The sequence below is a fragment of the Aythya marila genome, assembly GCF_965140915.1.
Source record: "Aythya marila genome assembly, chromosome: 3".
Lineage (NCBI taxonomy): Eukaryota > Metazoa > Chordata > Aves > Anseriformes > Anatidae > Aythya > Aythya marila.
In genome coordinates, this window is record NC_139044.1 from 112223812 (window position 1) to 112241153 (window position 17342).

General features: G+C 41.1%; 1 protein-coding gene across 8 annotated transcripts in view; it reads left to right on the top strand.

Annotated features, from left to right (window-relative positions):
• Window positions 1-802: 802 nt before the first annotated feature.
• MFSD2B (MFSD2 lysolipid transporter B, sphingolipid) overlaps window positions 803-17342 on the top strand; it is a 43977-nt gene continuing 27437 nt past the window's right edge. For 6 of the 8 annotated variants that reach the window (XR_014317128.1, XR_014317129.1, XR_014317130.1 and 3 more), the window contains exons 1-5: window positions 807-1381; window positions 6106-6222; window positions 9709-9833; window positions 13092-13215; window positions 14599-14677. Coding sequence is in view for 3 of the 8 variants with exons in the window: in XM_082756149.1 (XP_082612275.1) it covers window positions 1199-1381; window positions 6106-6222; window positions 9709-9833; window positions 13092-13215; window positions 14599-14677 (628 nt within the window). In the remaining 5 variants the exon portion in view is untranslated. Of the gene's footprint in view, window positions 1382-6105; window positions 6223-9708; window positions 9834-13091; window positions 13216-14598; window positions 14678-17342 lie in introns of all 8 variants that reach the window. The other 2 variants (XM_082756150.1, XM_082756151.1) reach the window with 2 other exon arrangements.

The following is a 17342-nucleotide window of genomic DNA, read 5'->3' on the forward strand; positions in this document are numbered from 1 at the left end:
TCAGCTGTGTGCTGAAGGTCTGTTTTGTTTTTGTTGTAATTGTTACTGAGTGTGTTTTCCTTTAAAGCAATTATGATGTTGTGCTAGAAGGAGCATTTCAGTACCTGGTTCTTTCAGAATTTTCCAAATTTGTTACAGTGATTCTTGTAAAATGAGGTTGTGCAGGATTTGCATATAGTCCTTCATGGCATGGTTTGCAGTATCCTCAAGTGAGCCTGCCAGATAAGGAACCGCAACAGCAGCCCTTGGAGCTGGCCTGACTGGGAAGCACTGTGTGTGTAGATTAGTTGTACTTTTCGCAAAACAGGCAGATGTGTGCCGGTTTGCTTAAACCCTCTTCTCCTTAGCTGTCTTGAAAGACTTCGTAGTTCAAAATGCACTTTTTTTTTTCTTCCCTGACATGGAGAACAGTTGCCAGACTCTCGTGGGCTAAGTAGTGGTGGTGGACTTGTACTGCCTAGATCACAAGAAAGACATTGAGGCCTTGGAGCATGTCCAAAGAAGGGCTACAAAGCTGGTGAAGGGTCTGTAACACAAGTCCTGTGAGGAGCAGCTGAGGGAACTGGGGTGGTTTAGTCCGGAGAAGAGGAGGCTCAGACCTCACTGCTCTCTACAACTCCCTGGAAGGAAGGGGTGGGGAGCTGGGGGTTCTCACACGTGATAGGACTAGAGGGAGGGGCCTCAAGTTGTGCCGGGGAGGTTCAGGTTGGAAATGAGGAGACATTTCTGCTCAGAAAGAGCAGTCAGGCACTGGGACGGGTTGCCCAGGGAGGTGGTGGAGTCACCGTCCCTGGGGGTGTTCAAGGAGAGGTTGGACGTGGTGCTTGGGGACATGGTTTTGTGGGCGACATTGGTGGCAGGGGGATGGTTGGACCAGATGACCTCGGAGGTCTTTTCCAACCTTATAAAGGTGTCAGTTTCAGGCTGTTTCACGCATATTTCACCACACCAGAGCTCCCCGCGGCTGCAGCGCTGAGAACTTGCTCTGGCAGCCCCCTGCCCACCACTGCCGCCTGAGAGGGGAGCGGCTGGGGCGGGCGGCGTGTGCCGCGGCCACCGGGGCTGTCCAGGGGACTCCCAGCGCAAAACAGCCCCGCTTTCACCTCACGGGAGGCGGATCCGAGGGGGCACAGCGGGCTCCATGCCTCCACAGGGCACTGAGGGGTTTCTGCCAGCGGCCGTGCAGCCGTAAGGGGAAATGCGGCTGAGAGCGATAGCGCCTTCGCCCCTCACGTGCGGGGGGGGAAGTCCCTCGGCGGCTCTTTTTCTCCTTGCCGCCCCGCCCTGGGTTCACAGGTGTAGGACGGGGGCGGGCTGGCCGCAGTTAACCATGGCCGGGGCTGCGAGGGACGCCCCGGAGCGCCCGGAGGCTGAGGAGGAGGTAAGGGGGCTGAGGGGGGGAAATGGCGGCTGTCAGGGGGCTCCTCACGGGGCGGTGTCCCGCGGGGAGTCCTGTCCCGGAGCCTCGTTGCCGCTAAAGAGGGGAGGGTGCTCTTTTGGGGTGCTTTTTGGGGCAGCCCGACCGTGCTGCTGCCCTGCTCTACACAGCGCAGCGCACCTCAGTGAGGTACCTCAATGTACCTAATCCCCCCCCCTCCTTCTCTCTCACGGAGAAGATCGACATAACTGCCGTTTTCCCTCAAGGGAACTGCGTGACATTTACTGTCCCCTTGGGTGGCTGCAAACGGCACATCGTCTCCCTTCACCCCTCAGGGAGCCTTTCCCCACCAGCTCCGGGTGTCTCAGCGCTGCCCGTCCAAACTCGGTGCTCTCAGCGAGGTCTGCACCCAAGCCCTGTCCCAACTATACCCCAATTATGCCTCATCAACTATGGGTTCGTGCCTGTCACAAACCCAAAAAGACCCCAAGAAACTTGCCGTGAGGGGCCAGGGGTCCCACCTCTTCCATTCCGCCTCCTGCTTTCAAGAGGGTGTTGTACGGTTGCCCACAGAAGAGCTGAAACTTTAATCTACGGGGAGAGAAAAGCTGACTGCAGAGCTGCTCCTCGGTAGCTGCACTTCCATTGTCTCTCTGATAAAATGCTTATCTGAACCTTCCAGGGGTGGCGTTCTCTTCTGGTTACTCTTAAATGGCTTGGTCCCTCAGTTCTGGACAGAACTGATAATAACAGCTTTAGGACAAAATGTTTACCTCAGCCCCTTATGCCCATAATGTTCATGAAATATCCTCATACAGCTGCCAAGAGTTGCTTTCAATGTGCTAAAGAGTTTATTATTTTTTCCTAATACGTGATTTGTTATCAACATCATACTCAATTTCTGTTCCATATGGTTTAAGTCACAAGAGAATTTAAAATAAAGGAACTGGGATGCATTAGATGCATGACTTTTCTGTAACAATGTTTAAATTTACTCTATTTAAGGAGCAAAATCAAATCTTTCACCTGTTATGCTTTCTTGATTTACCTTGAGACAAAATGAACTTGTATGTGACTGGGGCATGTGTAAATACAAAATTTTCCAGTTAATCTGAAAATAAAAAATATATATATATAACTTCACCTTCCTTTCTTTTACCTCTCACCTTTCTTCCAGGGCTTGTAGGAGCAATTTGATGCCAACATGCTTGTATTCAACTACAAAAAAAGGAGTCTCAAAACAAAATTTTCGGTTCAAACAGTTTGTGTTTTGCTCCTTATTTGACTGCTGCCTACACATTCAGCTCGCTAGTGAGTTCTTCAGTACTTTCAGTTTACCGATGAACTTACACAGGTGAAACAGCTTCTGCTTGCTTCCCCAGCAATCAAGCAATTTCTGCTGCTGGAGGTTGTGCTGCAGCAGGGAGTTCAGTCTTAAGAGGAACTGAGCAAACCTCTGGCAGCTGCTCGTCCTGCTCTGCTCACATCCATTTCATCCTTCCGAGGCCAGCTTCTGAGGTCAGGCGTTAGCAATATCATGTAATCGCAACCAAGGAGGACTTGCTCATCCAGATACTGTAATCTTTTCTACTCTTAACCATAGCGCCAGGAATTTAGAAAGAAGGAACTGTTTCCACTTCACGGGTACAGAGAATCACTCCTAGTGAGGTAGAAAATGTGGTTATGGTATAACTTCATATGGAGAGGGAAAATAGATTGAGGGGTGCTTCTTTTGGAAGAGAGACGCTGCAATGTAATGTGGAGTCTGCATAATTATTTTGCAGCGGATAGAAGCTCAGGGGTACTCAGTGAAATCACCAGGCAGCAGATCTGAAATGAGGAAAGCGGCGTTTCCTTTCACAGCGTGTCATTTGTCTGCTGAGCTGCTGTAGTGTGTTATGGCTTCGAGTACAAATGAGCTCTGGAATTAATGAGGCAAAATAAAAGGAGCGCAGGTGCTACACGTGCTGGTCAGAATATAGCCTCCGTTTTGGGGTGTTCACAAAATGCTGACTGCCTGTGCTCTGAGGCTACCAGAGCAGGAACCTCTGTGTGCTGTGTCTATCTGACAGCTCGTTTTACCCCAAAACAAAACCGGCTATCGCTGGAGATGTAGCCTCTGCTGTGACCTGATCTTTAACTTTGCCGGAGAGTCAAGGGAACGCGGTTCAGAAAGCAGCTGAACAGCATCCTGAGGGTGTGTGGAGTCATAGTGAGAGTCTCCCCCCAAAATTTAAGACTGCTAAGGTGGTAACTTTGCTAACCATTAAACTGTTTTGAAGAGAGGAGTGCTGCCTACAGCCTGCAAGTTGAGATCTTGGTCAACTGTTTTCTGTGCCACAGCTTTAATTACTCTTTGCATTACAAAAAGATCTTGGGACGATGTATTTTACACCAAGACATTTGCTTTTTCTTTATTCATGCCCTTCACTGTAAACAGCTGCTAGGGAAAGTAAGTAGGAAAATGGCATTATGGATCTGAAGGTTTTTCTCAGCTTGTTTTGAGGGTGAATTGGGACCTGGGATTTGTATGGCAATAACTTAGTCCCTTGGTTTCAGCTGGAAGTCGTGTTGCCAACGCTTGGAGCTCAGAAGGGAAGGAATCAGAGGAAAATAAACTTCGAAAGTAATTGAATTTCTAGGTGGATGGAGGTGGGGTAGGAGAAGGGTATGATTAAAAAATAAAACAGTGTGATTAGGTTTAAAAGTACACGGTCCCTGGAGCAAGGCTCAGGAGAACTGTGTTGCAAGTCAAATGAAGAAGATTAGTAGACGTGTGGGGTCTACAGACAGCTCCCAGCTTAACAAGACCCTGGTATGAAAAGCAGGTAGTTACTTTGTACAGCAAATGTCTGTTTCTTGGGCTTAAAGTCTCTTTTATTGAATTAAATAGTACCTTTCTCTGATGAAGCCTGTCTTGTGCTTGAGTATCGCTCTCCTTTTTTTTTTTTATTTCCCCGGGAGGAAGAGAATTGCTAACCTGGAGTAAAAGCGAGGCCCGCTGTGGCGACCCCGATTTGCAGCTAGTGCCCTGACAACATTCGCTTTGCTGGGGTGGAGTAACGGGATGCCACCCCTAAAGAAGGTGGTTGTACACTTAACTAGGCCAGTAATGAGAGCTGTAATTAGCCTGAGACTTTTTGTTCTTCCTCTCCAACACAGAAGAAGTGTCCTGATACTCCTGCTTCTTGCTCGTGCCCACTCAGATAAAACAGTTTGAAGGAGAACGATTAGATGATGAAAGGCTCTGTCTAGAAGTCTAAAACTTATCAAAACTCTATCACATGGTAAAGATGATGGCACTTAGTACATTTTAAAATGTTCAGAAGCTAGGTAATGTATCCAAATATTATCATTGTTTTGGATCTCATTATCATATCTCTATTTTTTATCCCAATCTGATGTAAGAATTTAGGGCTTATGTATTCAGTTCAGAGAAAGGGCAGATCCACAATTAATATTGCTACTCTTTTTTTACGTGTCCTGACTTCTCCTGACGGCAGTCTTTAAGAAGGGATTGAATATGTGTTAAATTTCTCAAAAGTCAAAATTTAGGTTGAATATGCTGTCTCTATGAAAGGAATACAAGATTAATAGAGTCATTTTCTCCCTGTACTTTGAGTTTTATATGAAGACATTAACTCTGAGGTATTTTTAAAGCATTTCTGGTATTCTGAAACTGTTACTACTGGAAAACACAGCATTCTTCATTAGCATTTCTATTAGACTGTACATCTTTTGTCTTCTAATTATGAGTTTGAAACCTTATTTTCAGCTTTTATCGTACTGTTATTTGTCAGTTCTATTGAAGAATATTCTTAGATGCTTATGGTACTTTTCAAACACACATCAAAATGCAGCTGGGAGAGCAGTTTTTAAAAAGTTTTTGAAACTCACAGAGTGTCTTAGTCCTTCCTAAACAGTACTTGAGGCCCAAAGTAATTTTCTCTATCTTACCAATTTTAACTGGTTTAAAAAATAAAAAGAAGAAGAAGGCAAAGAAGACAGAGAAAGTCAAGTGACTTTTCCAGGATCTCACCAGCAAGTTGTGGCAAAGTGAAGAATGAATAAGACACAAATCTTTGGAGTGTATTCAGTCTGCCTTTGACTGTAGAAATTTTCTTCCCATATGAATGTTGTCTAATTATTGTGGCAAGAAAGCATATATCAATTATCATGGTCTGAAAGATTAATAGAAGAAAATATTTTAAATGAAAAAAAAGGAAAGTTTTCAGCATTTTTAAAATCTGAATTAAACACTCCAAGACACAACCAGAAAACAGAATTATAGTATCTGCATTTTATTTCTCCTTGCTTGTAAACTGGTTCATTTTTAATAGAAACATTGAACGGGTTGGCTTGGAAGAGACCTTAAAGCCCATCTCATTCCAACCCCCTGCCATGGGATGCGATGCCACCCACTAGATCAGTTGGCCAGGGCCTTGTCCAACAACCTGGTCTGAATAGCTAATGAGAAGCAGGTAGGTGAACCTAGATTCCTGTGTAGGAACACTGTGATTTGATTGTAGGAACAAAATGTCTTAAAAACCTGAACAATCAGCATTCAAATGATGGTAGGGATTTAGGGCATATTGTTTCTTAATGGGATACCTGTGAAGCAATACCTGAATTTGGAGTTAGCCTCAGACTTTACTATTATGACTTTTGCAGTTTTTATCACGTGTACTTTGTTCTTCTCATCAACTGTTCTGTTTCTCCTTGCACAGGAATACAGGCTCTCAGTCTGTCGCAAGTTATGCTATGCAATAGGAGGTGCCCCAAACCAAGTGGCAGGGAGCGCTGCTGCTTTCTTCCTACAGATCTACCTGCTAGATATAGCCCATGTAAGTAGCACAAGAAACCTTTACAGATTTCCTTCAACATTGGTGTCATCAAAAATGTGCTTAGAACTATAAAAGGTAAATTCTCTAGTAATGCTTTTAAATTGTCTTGTTAGCATTGCCTTTAGCTGTTCAGCATCCTGGAAGCTGCATAAACTTCTCTGGAAAAATATGTTTTCCTCACTAGTTTCCTTTCTGACTTGTAGTGGCCATCATTTCCTTTTAGTTTGTGATCATCAGTAGAGCTTTAGGTACTCCAGAGCTCTCTCACTTGCAGACACAAGCAAAAGAAGTTCTTGATATCAAGAGCGTCTAAGATAGGAAACATCTGCAACACTCTTAGTACCGTATTGAGGTTGTGAATTTTTGTTCATTCAGTTTAGTCTAAAATTACTGCAGTTGCATCCAGTAGTCATCATAATTTCATGTCAGTTTTATTTGTTTAGACTAGGATAATTATCCTTTGCAAAGAAAGCTGAGTGATCCTTCCTGAAGGCTCTTTGCTGCTGGTGTGTGGATTTCCAGTGCAGAAATAGACTTCGTGAAAAAAAGCAGCCGGAGTCATCCCATTCAGCTGACTTTCAGTGCTCCAGCTAGATTCCAGGGCAGCAGAGAAACAAAGAAAATGAACCCATAAGCATTTTTCACTGTTTTGGATTGTCTTGTATGTCTGTGTGGTAGCTAAGTGGGACAGATAAGGTATTGTAGGGTGGAAGAAAGGGTTTTAGGGAGAAAAGGCCGAACTTCAGGGGCTGTGAAAACAGCTGTGGCTGAAACCGTAGTAGAGTTCAGCAATGATGACTGCTTTTATTTGCTGGAGAAAATAAACAAACAAACAAGCAACAACAATAACAACAACAACAAAAAGGAGGTTCTGGATCAATATTATTATCCAGTTGCTCTTTAAGATGTAGAAAGACAGAATATCATGACAAGGGCAGAGGAGTTACAAATGTCTTGTAGAGGTCAAAGTCACAGGAAAAGGGGACAGATTTGGACAGAAGTGTCAAGGATGGCAAGCGGATGTCTGAGAAGAGCTGAAGGTAGAAGAAGGAACTGCTTGGAGGTGCAGCAGGAGGCACATGCAGCTCTGAGCACAACTGTTTTATACTTGCGTCAAGGATAGAGATCAGGAAGCATGAACTGGATGAGGAAGACACTAATACAATTTTCTAGGGTGCTTATAAATACGGGAATTTCCCCATCCTCTGCTTATCACAGGAACTGCAAAATCTTGAACCTAGGGAGCATTTATTTCTTTATGTGTTTGTGTAGAGTGTCCAGGAAGCTCAGGTCCCATTCCTGCATCTCTTGATGCTACCTAAATAAATGACATCATTATTTTTGTTAACAAGCTTCTACTGAAATCCTATAATTTTGCTTAACATTTGTAAGAATACTGTTATTACTTCGTTAAGGGCCTTAATTATTTGTTCCTTGATGGCTTAATTTGTTCTCTGAAGTAATCCTGCAGGGGCAGGAATTTTTCAAGGCCTGATCAACATCTCTGAGTTCCTGTGGTTTTGTTTTTTCTTTTTTCCTTTTCCCCATATATTCCCAGAGGAGAGTATGTCATTTTATAGTAAGTGCCTGAATTTAAATCTTGCCCACTTAGAGGGCAGAACTGTTTCAACTCTTTCTGAGACTGTGAAACTCACTATGTGTAAACCTTATTGCATAATCTGGGCACCTTCTAAGAAAATTACATTTGTATTCACTTTTCGTAGCTTATACTTTTTCCATTTGAATTCCATATTCCACCTAAATTACCTGTATAAGCTACAGACATCCAAATACAACTCCAAACCACACAGAAGCCTTGAATCACATTACTAGAAAACACTAAAACCTCTGATAATAGATCCTGGTCTTTCTCCCTTTTGAAATGGGTGAATTTAGCATATTTTATCTTGTTTTGCATTAGCACTGAGAAGTTGCTGGCACTGGTGCTGAAACTCTTTAAATTTAGGGAAAGAAAATGCAGTTAAGGGATGTATAAGCCCCTGTAGATGACATAAAATTGGGAGACTGTGCAAAGACTCCACTCCTAATGTAAGAGAGGTCTTAACTTTCCTCCTTTTCCTCCTTTAATTTTCAAGGTATCCCACCTCTGTTTACTTCCTTTCTGTCTACTCACATTATCTGAGCAAGATACCGATGCAAAACCCACCTAATTTCAAACTTTCTGCCCATATGTCCATATATCAACACATTATTTTACCTGCTCTATCTTTCTGCATCATTATTTTGTTCTTGTTGTCACCGTGGCGGTGGGAGGGCACAAGTCACGGATGGTGGCCAGCCTGGACCCCACTACGGTGCTGTGGGACACGTTCCAGCCTTGTGCTGTAGTACAGCAATGGGATGCTCAGAGAGCTGCTGTCATTACCTGCCGCAGTACCAACCCCAGTCCTTCCTTGTTCCTAAGCTTTTTGGGGTGGGTACGTATCTTGGAGCTGGCAGTAGCAGGAAAATTAATTATTTCTGCAATTTCCCCTAATTTGGGCTAAAATTTAGCAAGTGTGATTCCAGAAGTGTGTAGCATCTGCCTTTAACAAAGGTTGTCTTGGATATTTTGGACACTGTTGCTCCTTTTTTTCACCTCTGAGGAAATACCCGCAGCAATTTCTGTACACAGGGGACCTGTGCGAGCTGAAGGCAGGCAATGCTGCCTGGGAGGAATAAACCCTGCAGAAAAGCAGGGAACACATGTATTACCTCAAACTTGGTGTTGGATTTGCTGCATTCACCAGGCTTCCAGCTGGCTTAAAGAAGTGAGGGCATGAAGTCGCATATAGACGAAGGGTGTTTTCTGCACTCACAGTCCCACAGGCTGTTTCAGTGGTCTCTCTATATGTTTATTTTTTAAAGATTTAAGAGAACATTCAAGGTTATATAGATTTCAATGACTTTTTTTTCAGGCCTATAGTTTTGGTGGCATGAACTAGGTGCTTCAAGGAGAAACCACAAGTTTTTAACCCTTCTGTGATCTGCAGCCTCGTGCCACCAGCTGGCAGCCTTGTTGGTAATCTCAGGAGATGAAAAAGCATGAATGCATGTCCACAGCCACCTCGGCTCTTGTCTAGGTCAGGTCAAGACAGTGATCTGGAAATGGGACTGTGGTAGGGAACAAGCTGAGGGGAAAGTTACAGAGACACTCTGACAGGTTTTAAAACTAAAACAAAGACTTCCTGTTTGACCATCTGCCTATAGACCATAGTTCTGCGCATGTCTATTATCTCCCTTTCCTTGCACTTTTCTTCTCTTATCTCATTTTGCATGATGCCTGTCTCAATGTTTTGTTTGTTTGCTATGGGAAACCAATAGAGTAACCAGTAGTAATTTCTATGACAGCAGCAGCCATGTTTTGTAAATGAGTGAACATTACTCTTTAAAACACTGAGGTTCTTTCTGGAAAGTTGCTTTCTGCTGTTTCATTGTACTGGGGAACAATGGCTCTTGTTCAGAGTACTGTGTTTGTACTTTCAGATTACACCGTTCCAGGCCTCTTTGGTGCTGTTCATTGGCAAAGCCTCAGGAGCAGTTACTGATCCTGTTGCTGGCTTTTTTATTAGCAAAAGTAAATGGACAAAAATTGGCCGTCTCATGCCTTGGTAAGCAGAAATCTGTACATGTAGTTTACACTTGTATATATATATATATATATATAAATATTTTGCATGTGTGTGTTGTGATCATACAGTCTTCTCATTGAATTAGACTTATTTTTCCTTGCCTTTTTCCAAGCAATCATATCCATTCGTCATATATAAAATCACAAAGAAAAATTATCACGTCACCTGTTTCCCTTTAGCTTCCTCACCCGCGGAAAACATACAAAGACTTTCTACCATTTGATAAACAAACAGAGAAGGACAAGACACCACTTTGTTAACAAAACTAGAATCTCAGGTGTAAGACCTTGTTAGGGATTGAATTTTCATCTCTGTCTAGATTCCTTTCAGTTTGGCTGCACACCTTCACAAAGTTGTAATTTCTACTTGTGTCCTAGTGTGCCATCACCTCCCACATCAGCCTTTCAGGAGCTCCCTTATCTTTAATGCTCTCAGCCTTCCAGCTCACTAAAAGATACGTGCATACACGTGGAACAGATGTGAAACTCTGTTTCATTTGTCCTTATAGCAATTGCTCTGTTCCTGTTGCTGGTGTGTCCCCATAATCAAGATACTTAACTGAAAAATCACCATGAGTTTTATAGAGGAAAGAGATGCTCTGGGATTTCAACAGCATTTCTAAAGGGACGCAGTGATGTTTCTCTGTGATGTACTTACATCTTGTATGCACCCTTGCTATTGTCCAGCAGAACCTGCATGGCAAGTAACACTCTCACCTCTACTGTCCCCATGTTAGCAGAATTAGAAGAATGAATGTTCATGTAAGAAGGAGATCTCATATCAATCTCCTTTTTATAGGTGTAAAGCAAGAAAATTGTAAAGGAGTGGTCCATATTAGAGGAATTCAATCTCAACCATGCTAGAGGGAGCTTATTTTTTATTTATTTTATTTTTATTTCAGAAGTCACGGGGAGACTAAGTATTTTGTGAAATAGGGAGTCTTTAATCACTGCTCTATCTCATGCATTGTAAGGATGTATTGCCAGGTATTTTGAATTAATTATGAATTTTGAATTAATATAATCCCCAAATTCAATTCACAACTAAAATCTAAGTGTAAACATGTAGTGAAGTTGTTGAAACGTCAAGGAAAACAAGCCAGTTTTTTTAGCTGGTGGTTCTCTTGCTGGCATGTGGTTTTAGAGCTACAGAAAATTGTGAGCTGCTCATATCTGACAGATGACATTTTTATAACAAATGCCAATAGATGTATTCAATGCATTTTTTCACTTTCTTGAAAATACTGCAAATAAGCACATTTAGTGTTGATATTAGATCAGTATTAGGATAACTTCCATCCTAGCAAAAGTGTGAACTTAGCAGCCCTTTGTGCTGTAAACCAATGACTGTACAAGTTGCACTTCTTAGAGGAAGAATCTTCTACATGAAGTGCATCCTTCAATATGCACTCATCAACCAGCTGCTTTCTTTCCAGAAGGATTTTGTCTTTTTTTTTTCTTTTGGTAATGGTAGCTTTTCATAGTAATTTCGTTCCTGTGCTTTGGTGCTCAGATCATTTTTATGCAAGGAAAAAATGTATCTCCTGTTAGTCTAAAAATACTTTATTACTTTGAAATTATTCTGATTTTCTAAGTATCCAGAGTGAAACAATGGAATTGGCTCTGTCAGAAAAGTTTGCCCACAAAGCACAAACATTAGTAAAGAGGCCAAAAGCTTAAGTATGGCTTAATACTGTACATAATATAGTAGGAAGTCATCGGCCATTACTGGTGTATTTTATGTAATGCCTTTAAAAGGAATAAGCAGACACGGACTTGGAATACACAAATCTAGTCAAATATTTTGTGAAAGGAGTTAATAGTAGAAAATCAGCAAGTTCAGCAAGGCTCTGAAAACTCACTGAAATTAATGAAGGAGGGAAAATGTGAAAAGAGGAGGGAATAATGCGACTAAGGGGGTTATTGCTGAGAAGTTGCACAAAAATATGACCATAAAACATCTCATTGTGGTGCCTCTGTCTGGACACCAGCCTGGAAAAGCTCACACTTTTGTAGAAGAAGGTAGATTCCCTGACATGGGTGAGAATTTTGCCCTTCTTTGTGTTTTCCATTGCTGATGGCCTGGAAACTGGAGAGACAGAGAATACCAGAACCTGGCACTTTCCTTGCAAATGTTTAGCTCCCAGTGATGCTGTCCATCCCCCAGAGCAGTGTGGGAAAGTCATTGTTTTACTGAACTATTTACCCACATTACCCTTTTGTATGCCACGTTTTCGGTTCATGATTGCAAAATAATCAGCTGACCCCCAAGGTCAGTAGTGCTGTTGTGAAGGGATTAATCTGTTTTCTCTTTTACGTGTTTGGATATTTTTTATTGTGATCTTGGTCATCTAATTGCATTGTTTAACGTCTGATTTACAAGAACGTGGCAGAGCTCTGCTGCTGCTGCAGCTCAGACTTTTACGAAATGATAGCATCTGATCACTTCTATCACAGAGTTTGGAGTGTTGTTTGCCTGAAATCATTTTTAGACCAAGTGTAATTAATTGCTGGTACATGGCAATGTCTGGAATTTAAGTTTCTGTAGTTCTGTTTTTAAGCCACCTTCCCCAACGGATGATGATCCTTTTGTGTTTGGGGTGATTAAGAATTTTATTGTTGAGTAAAATGGAGTAAATAATTATATACCAGAGTAGATACAGACCATAGGAAGTCTTGCAGTGAGCTGCCTGTTACCTTTTGTGCTGTTTTCAGTGTTTATATCAACATGTTTGCATTTGTTTGAAGTAGCAGTGGAGAGGCCAAGTTGAGAGGAAAGCTGAAGGTGTTAAAATTAGAACAAGAAATCCTTCCTAATAAGTAAACTCATGGAAACGCAGCTGAAGTATGTTATGACATGTGACAACAGGGCTTAGTTTTCAGTGATTCTTTCTAATAAAGATGTAGTCTAGGGATGTACTAAGAAGTAGCAATAGAGTTATGCTATTACGGTACAAGTGCAAGGCAACTGTGTCAGTTCTGAGTAGGTTATTAATGTAAGTATAGATTTTTTCCTTCAGATTTACTGTTTTATTACATTTTATGGAAGTACACAAATTTCTTATTAATTTGTGCATTTAATGCATGCAGACATTTAATGCTTAAAATCACATCAGGATTGCGTTTAGGAAAACTGCACATAAAATGAATTGTGTGATACTGAGTATGAGGAGGAAAACTTAATGTGCTTTGCTAGCCTTATGTTGAGATCATAGGCATGTGCTAATTCTCTTGGCAGGATGCTGGCATGTACACCCTTCACAGCAGTGTCCTATTTGCTCATGTGGTACCTGCCTCCTTTTGTATCAGGAAGAGTTGTGTGGTACCTGATTTTCTACTGCCTTTTCCAAGCACTGACCACAGTAAGTAGTCACACGTCATGATGGTCTCAGCAGTAGCCTGGTTTTTTCTGTTATTGCATTCCAATTTAATAAACTGAGGTTTACCAAATCTTTACATTATATTTCAATTTCTAGCGAGTTTTAAGGGATCAGCAGATGTCTCTTTATCAAACTCTGCTGGTTCACAGTTTCTGTCCAGTCATTTTCTGGCAAATGACTTGCTAATTCAGCCAGATTACCTCCACGATCTTTCTCTGGTAGTTGAGGCTTAGGCAGGTGACTTAGCGCCAAAGGGTCTGAACACACAAAAGGGTAGAATACTTGCACTGAAAGCCATTGGTGCACATCTGGGGAAAGACAGTGTCATAAACCATCTCATCCTTTTGGGGAATTAGTGAGGTGTCTTGGATACTTAACTCATTCTTGAATAAATCCAAAGAGATATTTAGATTCCTACATTCCAGTTAGACACCTAACTTCTCACAACTTCTGCTTTCAGGGACAGATTAGGAGACCAGATGGCTTTGTGACTCTAGTTCTGGGTGCTTTGACTCAAGGTGGAAGGCAAGGAAAAGTCAGAGGCCCAGAGTTGAAATTGTATTGATAATAGTCATCAAGATATTTATGTCTGGATAAAAGAGTTTGAACACATGAATTTTTGCGCCATATTGCAAAACTTGCAGTATTTAGCAACCATATTGTAGGAACTATTATTTCAGTGGATCCCAAGGAACTTCTCAGACATTTTCCATAACTGTACGTGCAGGGGCTGTGTCACCCAGTTCTGCCTTGTAGCCAGTATCAAGGTGAAAGAAGGTATCTCCAGAACGAAGCAGTATCTCACAGCAGATCAGGACTGGAAGTGAGGCAGCTGCATTGCAATACAGCAGGGTGAAACCTGGCTCATTGAACTTCACTAGGTCATATTTTGAAAAAGTGGTTCCCAGAGAGTTAAAGAATTATGTACTGAAACAAATATTGAAATATTTGGGGGATGTATGCAGTCTTCTGGCTTGAATAAGGTGGAATATTATATTGTTTTATTATGGCTTTGCTTCCTGCTAGTTAGCTCAAGCTCGGAACATGATAGCCTCTTAGTGCAAAGAAAACTAGATGCTTTATAGCCTGGTTTTAAAGGACTTTTTCCCAAGGAAGCTGGATGAACGCAGCATTAAGGTCGAGCCTCTTGGCAATTTATTATTTATTATTGTATTATGAAAGAGATTTTTTTTTTTTTGCTCTTATGTGCTTTATAAAACAGAAAGAAAAGCCAGGTCTTTCTGCTAAAAGATGCAAAGTTCTTAATAAATGACTTCTAACGTTACATTAAACTATCTTTGTGGATATCAGAGAAATACATCATCTACCTTGAAACTTCCTGAATGATGTTCTTTCTTTGCATAGCTATTCCAGGTGCCCTATACAGCTCTCACCATGTTTCTCAGCACAGACCAGAAGGAGCGAGATTCTGCAACTGCGTACCGTGAGTGTGATGCGGGCTTTCTCATGTGGACTGGGGCTGGCTTTTATTTAAAATCATTCTCTAGCTATAGGAAGTTCCTAATGTTTTGTGTCCCTAAATTGGACATTTACATGAGATTTTTAATATCTGATGAGAAGTATTTTGTCCTGTAGATGCTTCCATTTTCCTAGCTAACTGGGAGATATTAATGTTTTATTGTCTCAAATTGTCAAATTAGCTATAAACTCTTTTCAGTTTATTGCTAGCCAGGAGAAAAATAAAAATTACCCAGAGCCTGAATACAGAATAATTATTTCATTTAAAGATGATTTTTAGGGGAAAGCACAAAGTGCTGATCTCATTTTACATTCCATTAAAAAAGTTTGAAGGTAATTTTGAGCTTTTTTTTTTCTTTTAGTTTGGATTTTCTTTTTTTGTGTGTGTGCGTGCACATGCACACCAATTAAAACCTCTCTTTTTGTTATGTCTGTGTCTTTTTAAATCTAAGACATTGCAGGTAGCTAGCAGAAAGATCTTGTTATATAACTAGCATTCTGACTGTATTAGTTAAAAGAATGACAGCTTACAGACCAGATCTCAGGCTCTTTATCTCTTTACTCTCCAAAACCAGACAAAGATTTTGCTTTGATGCAAATTGTTAAAACCAAAAAGTGCAATGAAAATCTTTTTCAAGAATTCCTGTATAGCTCATAAAATGCATGTAAGAACAGTTTCTTGCTTTCTTCTCTCCTCAGCTCTGTTCTCATGCCTTCTTTATCGTGTAGCTGCTGTCTCTCATGTCCACCAGCATTAAAAGAAAAGAGTGCTCAAACGTCACATGAAAGATTTTTCTCTGTCTTAACGTGTCCTTTGGTGTTGCTTTGGAGTAGTTTATAACTTCTTGTTGTTTTTGCATTTGTTTTCTCTTCACAGCAAGAACCTTTTTCTTTTCCACTAGTTCTTCTAACCCTCAACATACTTGTTGAGTATACAGAAAACTGGACCACAGAGGCACAACGATATGTCCAGAAGTGCTAAAATATCACATCAGAAATTCTAGATCTAATATCCCCTGAGCAACCCAACCCCTTCTCAGCCACATGGATTGGTTGTAATTTGCATTATCATCAGCTATGTCAAGAGAAATCCCGGGCTAGCAGTCACAGAACTAACCAGCAGCAGATTCCAGTTGTGTTCTGTTCTTTGGCAGTGACAGTATCTTGAGTCATCTGGCTGAAATTCTAACCAAACCCACATACCTAGTGTTTTCTGTTGTCTGGTTTTATGTCTTTAGAGGCTGTGGTCCAAATAAATGTGCTTTCCTGTCTGCTAGTCCAATAATTTCACAGTTATGTGAAACTCTTGCTAATAAATGCTCTTGAACTCCATGGCTAAGAGGTGTAGTACATTTATAGTGTCATTTTACCATTCAGAAAATTGTTTAACTTTTCTGTATACAGCTCTTCTACTGAGATAATTTAGGGTGGTGCAATTAGCCACAATTTTGACTTTTCAGGCGCTAGTATTTTTGTCTATTTTGAAATAATATTTGTTTGGAGATTAGTTTTCTTGTAACAGTTATGATTGTGATATATATATATATATTTAATTTTATTTATTTATCTTTAGCAAGGCCTTACTTAAACACTCTTCCCTTACTTCTCTTTGGGTTTCATAGAGAATTCTCATTGATAGACTTTCTCAGATGCAGTTAGTTGTTCAGGTATTTCTTCAATTGCTTAGAGACGCACAGCAGCGTAATCTGAAGTGTGTTTTGAAAAACAAAAGGTTGGGGTCAGAGGATCCACTCCCCTCTACTGGAGAGAAGCAGAACTGTTTATCATACGTTTTCTCCTGTTCCTTACTGTAAATGCATGACAGAAATGCTGGATTCCGAAGTTGTTTTCAGATAAATACTACTTATATCTGGGCAAAATAGAACCAACTCCAAATACAATCTTTTTTTCCAAGAGATCTGCTTTCTTTGCTACAGTGGAAAGTAACACATTATCAATTCTGAGCACCCAAAGACTTTGAAAATCTGCCTGTTTTTCAGCTCCTGGCACTTCTTAGAAAATAAGAGGTTTCATAATAGTTGTGTTTCTGTTGCCTATTATAATGTTTTTGAGTTTTATTGTATGCAAGCGCTTGGTAAAATGCTGATGTGATGTCTTAGATAAAGGTTATAAAGGTTTTAGGTGGTGTTCTGAATGAAAGGTGTGACTCAGGTATTACTTCTTTTGTGCTGGGCATTGAACAGTTTGGAAGCTCTGCAAGATGCATCAGAGACTGGATTGTGGCAGAACAGTTCACATCAGTCTGAAGTTAGGATTTCCACCATCAGTCACTTTTTTTTGGATGGACTGAGCTGAATCATTGCTGGGAAGATTAGATATGAAGTTTGAGGAAGAACCATTATTATTTTTTACCTCTTGGTTTAAATTTATGTAACACAAAGCCTCAGGTCTTCCATTCAGAAACATTCTCTGTGTAGGAACATACTGGCAATGATTTACATGATCCAAGTCTCCTGGGTGCCTGTCTTGCATTTTCCTTCCCTGATCTCCCATAGCTGCTTACAGCTTTTGTTACTGCACTGTCTGAAGTGTGGTGGTTAACCTTTTTGGTAGAAGGAGCCCTAGTGCTTAGGTCAATGAGAAGAATACTCTCTCAGAAGTAGTAAGTC